General features: G+C 43.7%; 1 protein-coding gene across 1 annotated transcript; it reads left to right on the forward strand.

Moving 5' to 3' along the window:
* The first annotated feature begins 739 nt into the window (after window positions 1–739).
* Window positions 740–14,710, forward strand: LOC134965046 (C-X-C chemokine receptor type 3-like). Its single transcript, XM_063941623.1, has 2 exons — window positions 740–806; window positions 12,265–14,710. Exons 1-2 carry the CDS (start codon window positions 789–791, stop codon window positions 13,342–13,344), a joined length of 1,098 nt encoding a protein of 365 aa, XP_063797693.1. The 5' UTR covers window positions 740–788; the 3' UTR covers window positions 13,345–14,710.
* The last annotated feature ends 272 nt before the right edge of the window (window positions 14,711–14,982 follow it).

Consider the following 14,982-nt stretch of genomic DNA (forward strand, 5'->3'; position numbering starts at 1 on the left):
GATAGACTGCGCATGCGTATGCACCGCAATACGCACGTGGTTTGCCAAACAACAATAGGCATCACCAAACAGCGACAGACTGGTGCTAAAATTTCAACCGCACAGCAGAAAATTTCAACCGCACATGCTGATTGACAGGAAGAGGACGCTTGTGGGTGGTAACTGGCCGTTTTCTGGGAGTGTCAGGGAAAACGCAGGCGTGCCCAAGCGTTTTCAGGCAGGGTGTGTGACGTCATCTCCGGACCCGATCAGCCTGTTCTCATCACAATGTAAGAATAAGTCCTGGGCGGCGCACACACTGCACACACTGGTAAAAACATTCGATGATGAGTGAGGTGCGAATGGATTTGCATCTGTCCACAGAATGAGGGATATTTGTAGCTCGGCGTACACATGCAATCGCACACTTGCATGGGCGAATTTACACTCCCCTTGGGCGGCGACTATCTGATCGCAGGACAGCAAACTTAGCAGCCCAGCGTTCAGATCTGAATCACCCCCATGGTCATGTAGGCATAAAATTCCCCTGGTCATTACAGAGTTAATATTATCATACTGGGTTGGGGTCCTAGGAAAAAAAAGAAAATGCCTGTAGATAATGAGTGTTCATGCAAAGTGACTTCTATGTCATCACTTGATGCACCTATAGATGTGGACAGAGAATCATTGCACGTCCTTCTGTTACCACCAATCACCTTTTTATTCTGAACGTCATCTACTCTCACTTCCATTCCTTAAACCACAATACTCAGAGCTGACTAGAACTGAAACAGAGTCTTCTGCTCAACATGTACGACTCTTACAAGGTAAGCCAGAATGGTTCAGTTACTCTTTTTGCCTAATATATAAAATGCACATAACGTGTGGGAATGAATGTGGCTTAAATACAGTATATGGTTCTGGGTGAGTGATGTGATGAAACAGTATGAGAAGTGCTAAAATGATCTGCGACTTGCAATACAGAAGTCTTAAGAAAGCAGTACAACATTTCTCTAACCTTTTCTGCTTTCTGTGGGAATCATTATGGGTAAAACACAACTTAAAACTTAATTGTGGTGCTTGTGGGGCTCCCTTATGCATGGCAAAATATGTACTATAGCTGAAATTAAAAAAAGAATACAATGCAGAATCATTATGTGCCATTAACTGTAATGACTGCTGGTGTTTAAAGGACAAAGGACAACATTCACCATACAGTAATCACCAATTTGCAGCAGTTGTATACCGGATTACATTTTCTGTGATGCTGGTCAAAGACATATAACCCATGCCTGGATCCTAAGTCAAATACCAGGGGGTGTCAGTAGTTGGACTCACTAAATGCAGGGCCTTTTTGTATGGGCTCAATTGGCATTTTCCCAAGGGCCCAGGAGTATAAGGGCCATAGGCTGATTGCTGAGGATCCCCTCTTTCTAGGGGTACCAGATTTTTTAAAATCGGCCGTGGGGAACCAGAGATATCCGACTTCAAACCAGTGGTCCCCATCCAAGCCTGTTAATTACTTTTCCCTGCCAGATATCTTGGGTACTGTCTGACTTAGAATTTTTCTGAGGACACACTCCAAAACCTGGGACTCTCCCCTTTTGGTGAACACTGGCAGCTTGTCTCTACTAAGCCCAGAACCAGAGATATCAGCCTTCAAGCAGCTGGTCCTGCTCCAGCTCCACACGCCTAATATGCAGTTTTATATTTTCATTGGTGGATTGCTCAGGCTCCTGAGCTCTGATCCCCAAGTCCCCAGTACCTCCTGAAAGGTGGTACTCTTTAGTTTTTTTATCCCATTCAAAGCTTAGAAATCTCTTTCCAGGGACTTGAGATATCTTCAGTCAAGCAAGGTGACCTCTCACCAGAAAATGATGAATATTAAGCCCACTCCACTATCGACCCCTCCCCTACATATTAAACACCCCCTATCACCCTGGAAGTCATGTACCAGGGCCCCTTCTTTCAACCCAATGCCTCCTTCTACAGTTTAGTGTTCTGCCACCCACCCCATCTGTGCAGTAAAGGAGTCATTAGCAGAGATTATTCCTCCAGGTCCTACATGCTGAGTGGAAGATAGAACACACCCTACCGCTCGAAGGACATCAAAGCTGCTGCTGATAGCACACTCACCCCTACTGCTGGAGGATGGGTAGGGGCCCCAGTGCATTGCTGTGCCCAGGGTCCTACACTGCTGTTAAGACAGCCCTGACTAAATGTGTCCTTTATTTTAAAAAATCATATTTCAGGGGGTGTTCATCTGACCACAACACCTGAGGAAGTGGGCACATCACCAAAACATCATGCCATGCAACTTTCCTAAATATACTGTAGGACATCCCTTAGGAAGTCCTGGTGAAGCACTGCTTGAATTGTCTTGCAAGGTTGCTTAACGGACAATGACCACGTGATTTAGTATGGAGGGGGGGGGGGGGGGGGGGGGCGGTGAACCTGATGCAACCTCAAGAAAACTGTGAGATGTTAGCACAAGGAGAGGAAGTCTGGATATGCCTTTCTCCTATAGCTTATTAGCTTCCAATGCGCTCTGACACTCACAGGGAAATTCGCTTACTGCAGGACTGGACCTCTGGTAAGTAACATGGGCATGACATGTCCAAAAGTGGACTTGTCCCTTAAAAAATGTATTAGAACTCCCTATATATCTGAATTTACAGCACCGATACACATTGCAGATGATTCTAAGTCAGAAGCATCTGGAGAAATGTACTCATCTCTCAATGACTGTGCATGCGTCAGAAACTGCAAATGGAATCTGCACATGCATCACACAAATGTCCACGTTAGCAAGTAGCTCCATCTGACTCGCATCTCAAGCATATCATGCATATTGTGAAGTAGACGGAACTGGACAGTCACTATTCGGACGCACAGAACAGCTGCATCTTGTGTGAGTGTATTGGGAGTGTTATGGACATGTATTGCAATGTGACTTCTGTGCTTGTTTGAGGAGAGCAATTGCACCTGTTTCAGGCAGATCTTCAGCATCCGGCAAGGGATGGGTGCAAGAGGCGGTACTAATGATAGCGCTCTCCGCTGCTGGAAAAAAGTAGGTGTGACTCAGGATACATATATACTCATAGACAGGTAGGCTGCCGCAGATGTATCTAACTCAGGATCAAACCCAGTCAAGGTTGGACTGGCCCACCAGGGTACAGGGGAGACCCCCAGTAGGCTCCACTGCCAAAGGGTCCACCCCCTCCTCTAGGAATCAGGTTCCAGATTGTGCATTTGAATTATACATTATACATATCTTAAATTATACTGCACAGTACTAATCTAAATTATTAATCTGGTACATTATGATACATGTACTAGCAGTATTTACTACATATATTTATCAAGGGGCCCTGACTGAGCACTCTCTAATTGTTAGCCAAGCCTCTGTGGTAGAGCTGGCCACATCCCTGAGCGTGGGCAACTACTAATGCATTTCCCTGATGGGCCCTTTTTGCCCCAGTCCGACACTGAACCCAGTATTTGCAGAAACAAAATCTGCCTTTGTAGATTACTATAGCACTAAAGTCAATGCAAACATATTCATCCTCTATTGCCGATATTAATAGTCTGTTGGTCTAATGACACTTACAGCTGATGTTTTGTTTCCATTGTTTTTGCAGAAGTATTTGATCATTGTTTATTTTTTAGAAGAAGTAAAAGTTATATAAAGCACAAGTCAGGAAGTTAATAAGCCGAGTAATAACGCAATGTTCCTTAGCGTAAAAAGCATGCACATTAGTCAGGCACACATTAGTCAGCCACGCCCCAGTCAGCCACGCCTTAGTCAGCCACACATTAGTCAGCCACACTGTTCTACATGTCTAAAATTACTAGCGTAAGGAAGATGTGAAAAATGGTATTCCTCTAAAGGCCCTTGATTCTAGGACAGGGATGGGCAGAAAGCAGCCCTGGGGCCACATGCACCTGTTGCACCCCGGAACATGGTGTGTGTGTGTGTGTGTGTGTGTGTGTGTGTGTGTGTGTGTGTGTGTGTGTGTGTGTGTGTGTGTGTGTGTGTGTGTGTGTGCCCTTGAAGAAATATTTACTGCAGCTACGCAGCAGCAGGAGAAGTGCTGGTGCAGGAGGAGAACTGCAGCCCTGGGACCCATCACGTGGCCTCAGAAGAGGGAGTTTATTGGACAGAGGCTGCTGGGAGAAGGAGAGGCTGCTGGAAAGAAGAAGGTAGAGAAGTGTGTGTGCTGGCAGACAGAGAAACGCAGAGCAGAGTGGAAGCTGTATGTTGAAGACAGCCGCAGGATCCTGGACAGTGAGAGCAGCGCTGTTAGAGAGAGCAGCAAAGTGTTTCCGGAGAGAGAGGGTGTTGAGATGCTGCATCCAGAGGACCGGACACCGGCAGCCCTGGTGAGAGGCGCCGATGCCAAGGTCATCTTGAGGGAGAGTGAGGAGCCATTACAGCAAGAGCAGCCAGCTTGAAACTGTTCCCTGGGTCTGAGTGATTACTGTTTGAAACTGACGGACAGCCACAGGCAAGTGTGACTTCAGCCCCAACCACCTATGTTACAGACCAAACAGTGTTTAAAAGGGGCGCAGCCAGTAGAGCCATATTGTGCCAATTAAGACCCATAGAAAGAGAGCTAAACAAGGACTGAGTTTATTACAAGTTCAAGAGAAATATTTGGCTCAAGGGCTGAGTTTTGCGCAAATGCAGACAGATATTTATTGCTGGAAGGACTGAGCTAATAATGCAAAAGTTGATCGAACCCTGCAACTGAAAGTTTGTTCAACACAAAAGCCCCCTTATTGTGACATAAGTGCTGTTGTCAGGAGACCCTGCCATTCCTTCACTAGTTACATCCTTTTTGAATAAATAACTGAGTAACATTGACATTTTCCATCTCAGGATGCCCTCAGTAACTGTGTGCCAATCCCCCATTGACATGCTGTGGCACAGCAAACATTAACTAGAGCTCCAACAATATTTTCCCGTGCAGATATTTGTTACCTTGGCTAGGGAGAGCTAGAAAGTTAGTATTTAAGATTAGTGAATATATTGCAATTATTCTTCCTATCATCACATTATAGAATGAAATTCATCACATTATAGAATGAAATGCACAGTGTCTGATATTATTTCATGATTCCAATTGTTCTTTATCCTAATTCTAATTCTTCTTCTTCTTCTGTGATTCAAATTGCTTGTCTTTTGCATATTGGTTGATCTTGGGCCTAATTCAGAGTTGATTGCAGCAGCGAATTTGTTAGCAGATGGGGAAAACCATGTGCACTGCAGAGGGGGCAGATATAAAATGTGCAGAGATAGTTTGATTTGGGTGGGGTGTGTACAAACTGAAATCTAAATTGCAGTGTAAAAATAAAGCAGCCAGTATTTACCCTGCACTGAATCAAAATAACCCACCCAAATCTAACTCTCTCTACAAATGGTATACAGTATCTGCCACACCTGCAGTGCACATGGTTTTGCCCAACTGCTAACAAATGTGCTGCTGCGATCAGTTCTGAATTCCTTATGTGGTGTGAGCTGTAGTGAATTGAAGATTCCATTTTTTTCTCGTATGTCAAAGTCTCCTTTTTTTTGTGATTTGCAACCAAGGCAATGTCCCCTAATTAAACCATTGCCCCAAATCCAGAGTTTATTGCAGATCAATAAAAATACTTCCTATTGGATTTGCTGACTCACTTCTGATTCATATCAATCTATCCTACCTCTCTGCGTAAGGTACTACAAGACAAGGTACGGGTAACAACATTTTAGGGGAAAGGTCCATCACATAGCCACCCAACACCTGTGATACCTCTCTCAACCACTTAGACATACCCTGCCAACCCTGGTGGTGCTGCACAGCCATCTCTAGAAGTCTCCCGCTCCTTCCGACTTTGTTGTCATAAATGTGTATTATAACATATAATGCTTGTTTAAAAAGCCTACTGATATGTTATTATATATATTGTAGGTATCCCTTTCATCAGTTAAATGCATTAATTTGGATTAAAAGTAATGAGCAGTCCCTTTGAAGCTTACAGTGCCACCCAGTGCAACCTCTGAACTGTATCAGCTTGCCTATCACTGGTTATGTGGTAAGATAAGTTAGATACCCATAGCTCCTGTTTAGGAAGCACTTTGGTGTTTCTTAAATCTTAAGACATTAAGGATGAGAGGATGCAAGTTATATGCAAAGATACCTGCTAAATCATTAGTAGCTTTCTCTAAACTCTTTATGCTTAATACAAGGTCAAATAATAAAAATGTAATACCGAAACCTACTGTTATGTCTCACTAGTCTTTTTACTAACACATTACTTTCAATGAGATTATCTTATTGCATTTTTAGGCGCACGTAAAATATGTTTGTATAGATATGTATTTATCTACAGTATAAATGTGGCATCCTACTAGCCTGCTAGGTGTATTTGTATAAACATATATAGAGGGCTATGAATTGTGGACACCACAGATGCATAGCACATTTATTGCCCCAGGAAAGTGGAGGAAACCTTTGCAGCATACTGTAGTTCCACTTCAGCGGACAGAGAAAGGCGATAGACTGTGCTTTAATTATCTGAAGAATTAAAAAGGAAGGGCCTGATTCAGCGATGGACACAAATGCAATTGTACAGTAAATGTGATTTTCTTGGCTTCACAACTGCTGATATCAGCAAGTGAAGCTGTCATCCTGAAATGGAAAGAGACGCCATTGGTTGCTCACCTTGACAAAGGGGCACTGCAGCCCCGAAACGTTGGAAGTTTTGCTGTAATGATTTAATACACTGTACTTCAGCAAATACAGACAGTAGCCTGGAAAACAGTCCTAGTAATTTAATACACAGGTGTAATCAAACAACCCCGCAATAAAGTCTCTAGCACCAAAGTATTTAGAGTTCATTCTGCGTTAATTCTGCTGTCCTGGCGTTCCATTCTTCCTAGCTTGGCTATTCAGTCAGTCCCTGGTACACTCTGGCCTACTCAGTGGCTTCTGTCCAGCATCAGTGCCCAGAGCACCGAGCAGATGAGAGTTTTAAAATCTTTCTGTTCTCAGTTCCAAACCACCATTGCTTATGGAGAGTGAACAGACTTTGCTTTCCTCTCCCTTGGATGGAGCTGATCCCACAGGAATGTGGGCAATTCAGGTGAGAGACAACCCCTCTCACCACAATCTATATATAATATATATATATACCTCTCAAAAAAATAAAGGGAACACTTAAACAACACAATGTAACTCCAAGTCAATCACACTTCTGTGAAATCAGACTGTCCACTTAGGAAGCAACACTGATTGACAATCAATTTCACATGCTGTTGTGCAAATGGAATAGACAACAGGTGGAAATTATAGGCAATTAGCAAGACACCCCCAATAAAGGAGTTGTTCTGCAGGTGGTGACCACAGACCACTTCTCAGCTCCTATGCTTTCTGGCTGATGTTTTGGTCACTTTTGAAAGCTGGTGGTGCTTTCACTCTAGTGGTAGCATGAGACGGAGTCTACAACCCACACAAGTGGCTCAGGTAGTGCAGCTCATCCAGGATGGCACATCAATGCGAGCTGTGGCAAGAAGGTTTGCTGTGTCTGTCAGCGTAGTATCCAGAGCATGGAGGCACTACCAGGAGACAGGCCAGTACATCAGGAGTAAATAAATAATAAAAAGAGCGCTAAACACCTGCTATGTCTATAAATTAATTATATAAACAAAGAAAGATAATTATAATATTTTTTACATTATATAAAATTTATTACACATAAAAAGTTAAATATTATAATCTTTCATAACTTTTGCATTCATCATGGGTTCACATATAAATGAAAACTAGATATTGTAATCTTATCAATTTTCATATATATCACGGATTCACATTGATGGGAACACTCAAAGCGCTAGATGGTACCTGTAAATAGCTATTGGGACAGTCCTTGGTCTCCAACCCAAATAAAGTACATATGTTGCCACTCCTAGTAACGAATTTTGTATTGTATCACATAACCATAGTTGGTAATTTTCTATCGTTAATTCCAGGGTCTGATCCAGTACTGAATTTTTGATTAGTAGAATCAGTCAATTATGGCTCATGAGGTAGTTCAATGTCCCAGAATTTAATTGAGGGGATATCGTGAAATATTGTTGCTCACCTCCCCAGCAGCAGGGTTTCAGATGTAAAGCTCCGGGAGACGCAGTGCCCGGCTGCGGCTGCGCGCCGCTGGATGTATCTCTGCCGGAGTCGCGTATTCCCGGAGTGGTAGCAGCTTCACGTACTGGCCTCAGAGCTTCCAGTTAGAAGGGTGAGAAGACAGCTCTCCGCTGTGGCTGCACGCCGCTCAGCTTCTCCTCATTAATACTTTTAAGGGAGCTTCTCACCAAGATATAGGTTGGAGATTTTTGCCAAGATACCAGTTCTATAGTCCCAAACGTTGGTGTTCCCAGATGGAGTATGGAATAGGTCCTTAACGCGTTTCTCCGTTGTATCAATTGAACGGTTTCATCTAGTTTTCATTTATATGTGAACCCATGATGAATGCAAAAGTTATGAAAGATTATAATATTTAACTTTTTACGTGTAATAAATTTTATATAATGTAAAAAATATTATAATTATCTTTCTTTGTTTATATAATTAATTTATAGACATAGCAGGTGTTTAGCGCTCTTTTTATTATTTATTTGTGATTGTTGTATGGAATACTTCTAGCCGTAAGTGGGAGCAGCTTGTTTTTTAATAAGTGGCAATCGATAAAAAATTAGCTCCTTTTCCTTAATTGTGATTAGGGCAATATTTAATTGAACTAGTATATTGGTGCGCCCGAGATATTGTCTGCACACAGACGCCTAGGGAGTGACATTTAGTTGACCTCCCGATACGTCAGTGTGCATACAAGGATTTTTTACTGTGTGCAGTACATCAGGAGACCTGGAGGAGGCCGTAGGAAGGCAACAACCCAGCAGCAGTACCGCTACCTCCGCCTTTGTGCAAGGAGGAACAGGAGGAGCACTGCCAGAGCCCTGCAAAATGACCTCCAGCAAGCCACAAATGTGCATGTGTCTACTCAAATGATCAGAAACAGACTCCATGAGGGTGGTATGAGGGCCCGACGTCCACAGGTGGGGGTTGTGCTTACAGCCCAACACCGTGCAGGACGTTTGGCATTTGCCAGAGAACACCAAGATTGGCAAATTCGCCACTGGCGCCCTGTGCTCTTCACAGATGAAAGCAGGTTCTCACTGAGCACATGTGACAGACGTGACAGTCTGGAGACGCCAAGGAGAACGTTCTGCTGCCTGCAGCATCCTCCAGCATGACCGGTTTGGCAGTGGGTCAGTAATGGTGTGGGGTGGCATTTCTTTGGGGGGCCGCACAGCCCTCCATGTGCTCGCCAGAGGTAGCCTGAATGCCATTAGGTACCGAGATGAGATCCTCAGACCCCATGTGAGACCATATGCTGGTGCGGTTGGCCCTGGGTTCCTCCTAATGCAAGACAATGCTGGACCTCATGTGGCTGGAGTGTGTCAGCAGTTCCTGCAAGACGAAGGCATTGATGCTATGGACTGGCCCGCCCGTTCCCCAGACCTGAATCCAATTGAGCACATCTGGGACATCATGTCTCGCGCCATCCACCAACGCCACATTGCACCACAGACTGTCCAGGAGTTGGCGGATGCTTTAGTCCAGGTCTGAGAGGAGATCCCTCAGGAGACCATCCGCCACCTCATCAGGAGCATGCCCAGGTGTTGTAAGGAGGTCATACAGGCACGTGGATGCCACACACACTACTGAGCCTCATTTTGACTTGTTTTAAGGACATTACATCAAAGTTGGATCAGCCTGTAGCGTGTTTTTCCAAAGTTAATTTTGGGTGACTCCAAATCCAGACCTCCATGGGTTAATAAATTTGATTTCCATTGATAATTTTTGTGTGATTTTGTTGTCAGCACATTCAACTATGTAAAGAACAAAGTATTTAATAAGAATATTTCATTCATTCAGATCTAGGATGTGTTATTTTAAAGCTCCCTTTATTTTTTTTGAGCAGTGTATATATATATATATATATATATATATACACACACATACATACATATATATATATATATATATATATATATATATACACACACACACACATATATATATATAGACCAGAGTGTCCGCATTCAATGTCATCAAAATAATTATGGGGTGCTCCATTAAAGACAAAAAAGTCCAAACTTTATACAAAAATATTTGTATATATATATATATATATATATATACATGCACACTAAAGGATTAGTTATAAATACTGTAGCTGGCAAGGGTACATAGATAAGGTCTAACAAACCTGTAACTAGCATGTCAGACCCAAGAATCATTAAGAAAAGCACTAAACGCTCTGTGTATGCAAAACCAGAAGTACCATGAGCTCTACCAGCCAGTGGAACACAAAAAAACGGAACCGGAAGTCCCACTAGCGTCGCTAACAACAATAACCCAATATAGGGCCTAATTCAGACATGATCGCAACAGAAAAATCTTTTTCTAATGGGCAATGCCATGGGCCTAAATCAGACCTGATCGCAGCGCAAATTTGTTAGCAAATGGGAAAATCCATGGGGGTCTTTCCGGCCCGATCGCTTGCTGCAGTTTGCAGCGATCGGGTCGGAACTGCGCATGCGCCGGTGCCGCAGTGCGCCGGCGCATGGCAGCCGTCATTGCCTAGCAATCGCCTCTGAGACAGAGGCGGTCTCTGGGCGGGAAGGGGCTGGACGGCGGCGTTAAGCCACCGTTTAGGGGGAGCAGTCCGGCCAACGTAGGCGTGGCCGGACCATTGGGGGGGCGGGCCACGGCGGCTGCGTGACGTCACACGCAGCAGCTGCGGGCCGGGGAGTGACGAGTAGCTCCCGGCCAGCACGCTAAAGCTGCGCTGGTCGGGAGCTACTCTTGAAGTGCAAAGGCATCGCCGCTGTGCGATGCCTTTGCACTTCTGCGGGGAAAACCAGCCTGACATGCGGGGCGGACTAGCCCTGTGCTGGGCGTCCCCCCGCATGTCAGTGTGAATGATTGTAGCTGTGCTAAACTTAGCACAGCTACGATCAACTCGGAATGACCCCCCCATGTGCACTGCAGTGGGAGGGGAGGGGGCAGATATAACATGTGTAGAGAGAGTTAGATTTGGGTGGGTTATTTTGTTTCTGTGCAGGGTAAATACTGGCTCCTTTATTTTTACACTGCAATTGAGATTTCAGTTTAAACACACCCCACCCAAATCTAACTCTCTCTGCACGTTATATCTGCCCCACCAGCACTGCACATGGTTTGGCCCATTAGAGAAAAAAATTGCTGCTGCGATCAGGTCTGAATTAAGCCCATACAAAGGTGCCCCCACCAGAAGAGGGAAGTCCTATACATTCCATAATAGCTGGAACGCACAGTACCTACTATTACTGTCTGATATCATTATTTAAATACAAAATAAAATGGCCAGAAGTCTCCCACTATTTAAATAAACCAGGGTACCACATAAACAGAGGGGTAACAAGATTTGCACAATATTTCCCAAGTGCAATTACAGTGAACATATTAAACATTTAAAACCACAACAAGTAGACATATCACAGAAAAACAAATATAACAACATTTCAAAAAAGTAAAACGTGTGTGGTCATTTCAAAAACAAAAAAAAATTGAAAAAAACCCATAAAAAATATTTACTATCGCAAAAAAAATTGTATGGGTTAGATTCATTCAATCCTCTTTTTTTCTATTTTTTCCTCCTAATTTATCAATCTCCCTCCCCCTTTCTGATCTCCCCTTAATCAATTTCCTTTCCCTATATCATTCTCTCCCTCTTTTTCATTCTCTTCGAACCTTTATCATCATCTTTTCCATTTATAGTTCTCCCTCCTCTCTTCATCACTCTAATACATTGATACATTTCCCCTTAAGTAATGTAAAATCACAGTTCCAGCCTGTCCCATCTGCTTTGCATCGAAGCAGTGACATACTGTATTTCTCAGCACTGTTGTGACAAAGCAGGACTGTCCCACTAAAATCGGCTGGTTTGGATGTAAGGGTACTTTATTCTTCGACAGCCTTTATAAATTTATTGTATGTTTATTGTCAAAGTCCTTGGTGATGATAACCCAGAAGGGTGAGACTCATAAAGCAATATATATGCATTTAATCAAAGTTGCAAGATGGCATGTGTAACCCAATATTATAAAGCTATCTAAAGTTGCAAAATTCTTTTAGTGAATTTCAGCATGACAGTATAAAACATGTCTTCTAACTATTGTCCCATTTACTTTATTTTCAGAGCTTTACCCTGAATTCAGCTGACTTTGACAACAGCACTTTTGCATACTCTGCATACTCAGACAGTGAAGATGTCACTCCTTGTAGCCAAGAGGAGAATAAGATTTTTGATCAAAGTTTTGTGCCAGCATTTTATAGCCTTTTGTTCTTGGCTGGAATCCTGGGAAATGGGCTGGTCATGACCGTCCTGCTGCCAAATAGACAGAAAATGCAGAGCACCGATATCTTCATTTTGCATCTGGCATTGGCCGATTTGTTGCTGGTTGCCACCTTACCATTTTGGGCAGTACAGACTACCTTAGGATGGGTATTTGGCCAAGTCCTATGCAAAATAGTGGCTTCCATCTTCAAAATCAACTTTTATGCTGGCACTTTCCTCCTTACCTGTATAAGCTTTGATCGCTATCTCTCGATAGTCTATGCTGTCCAGGTTTATAAAAGGCACAGAATGGACCTCGTTCACTGGAGCTGTTTCATAGTTTGGTGCCTGTGCTTCATATTGTCTATTCCTGATGCAATGTATTATTCCGTCTCACTGGAATCTCGAATAAACATGACCGTATGTGAGCCCTTTTTCCCCATCTCGACTTCAAGACACTGGAAAGTGGCTTTGACTTTTCTGTTCCACATCATGGGATTTCTGCTGCCTCTGGTTGGTATGTTGTATTGTTACTCACATATCATACTAACCCTGCTAAATTCTCAAGGATTTAAGAAACAGAAGGCGCTAAGACTTATAATTGCTGTTGTGGTGGCTTTCTTCTTGTGTTGGTCCCCATATAATATTGCAGCATTTATAGACACAGTGAAGATGTTGCAGCTTAACAGTAGCTGCGACTTTGAAACTAAAATTGATATCGCATTATCGGTCACGTCTGGTCTGTGCTACTTCCACTCTTGCCTGAATCCTGTGCTCTATGCTTTCATTGGGACCAAATTCAAGAGTAATCTGGCTGAAATGTTTAGTAACACAAGACTATGTCCACAGTTTGTGGCACAATACGTGAAGAGGAGGCAGCCTTCCACTAGATCTTCCACCAGGTCTGATTCTGGTGACACATCTCTATCTGGGGTCTACTAGAGTCAGTGGTGGACTGCACAGTCTATTGGTTATGAAAGATAACCACATCAACATTCAGACAAGAAAAGGATTTAATTAAGAAGAGTCAAGAACAATGCCTTGGAAAACAAATATTGGATGCAAAAAAAAAAATCATGCACAAAATTGGTCAGTGGGCACATTCAAGCTTTTCCACACCATGGATTTACTCTACATGAGCAGATGGTCTCACAAAAACAGCAGCATTCTGCAATCCAGTATTACTCTATCCAAGGGTAATGGCTTTCATGTGGGTAGTTTGGGGATCCCGTTTATTCACTACTTGATTTTCACAAATCATTTTCAAAGACTACTGTACCTCCAAATTGATATTTAAGATACAGTATGAACCATGAGCAAAATCCCACTCCACTATGGACAGCTGCCCTGATGAAATTTGGCACATCAAAAACTCAGTCTGATGGAATGAGATATCCCTACCATGCTCCAGTGTATGAACCAACCAATCAACACACACCATTTCTTCATAGCAAGTTTACAAAGTGATCTGTTTCTCTGTTTAGATAGAGAAACACCACTTTGTCTAACATGGACAACTGCTGCTGAGGCTTAGGAGAGAGCTTGGTGAATATAACTGGTTATGTGGAAACTCACTAGTATTTCTCAGCTCAGTAATACACAACTTTTGATGCCAATGTCAAATAGTGTCTTTACTTGCTTTTTAAAGTGATAAAGGTATCTTAGAAATGAAGGAGTATATTTACACCCCCCCCCCCTCCTTACAATTGCCAGCATTCCTCCTACAAAAAAAAGTCAAAACAGAAAAGGACGAGCCCTCACTTCATCAAACCCTGATAATTTTTCTAAAGCTCCATCCCTTACATGTCTTAAATCAAGGATTTACTGTAAGTCAATATAGTTTAGTAATATTTGTTAATATTCCTTCATAGAGGCAGAATGATTGTGCAGTGGTTTTTGATGGGATGTTTTGCCATGACTGGAGTTTACTCTAAGGGCGGTTTTCAAATGATTTATCACGCCCAATCTTCTTTCTAAAGTGATCCCTGTTATCGCGCATATCGCGCCCATAGTAATCAGGTTTAGCTGCATAAAGGGTTAGGTGCCCTCGTTACCCGGGGGTAGCAAGCTGAAATGATTATACCACGCCCATCAGCAGAAACCGAACGGGTGTGGAAGGGGGTGAAAAGAATGAAATATCGCCCAGAGCGATGTCTCTCTGAGTGTTGTTGTGAGTCCGTTCTCTGGGGGTCATTCCGAGTTGATCGTAGCTGTGCTAAATTTAGCACAGCCATGATCATTCACACTGACATGCGGGGGGACGCCCAGCACAGGGCTAGTCCGTCCCCCATGTCAGTGCTGCCCCCCCCCCCCCGCAGAAGTGCAAAGGCATCGCACAGCAGCGATGCCTTTGCACTTCAGGAGTAGCACCCGACCAGCGCAGCTTTAGCGCGCTGGCCGGGAGCTACTTATCGCTCCCCGGCCCGCAGCGGCTGCGTGAGACGTCACGCAGCCGCCACAGACCGCCCCCCCAACAGTCCGGCCATGCCTGTGGTGGCCGGACCGCTCCCCTTGAATGGCGGACCGCTCCCCTTAAATGGCGGCTTAATGCCGCCGTCCAGCCCCCTCCTGCCCAGCGAC

Source organism: Pseudophryne corroboree, chromosome 10 (genome assembly GCF_028390025.1).
Source record: "Pseudophryne corroboree isolate aPseCor3 chromosome 10, aPseCor3.hap2, whole genome shotgun sequence".
Lineage (NCBI taxonomy): Eukaryota > Metazoa > Chordata > Amphibia > Anura > Myobatrachidae > Pseudophryne > Pseudophryne corroboree.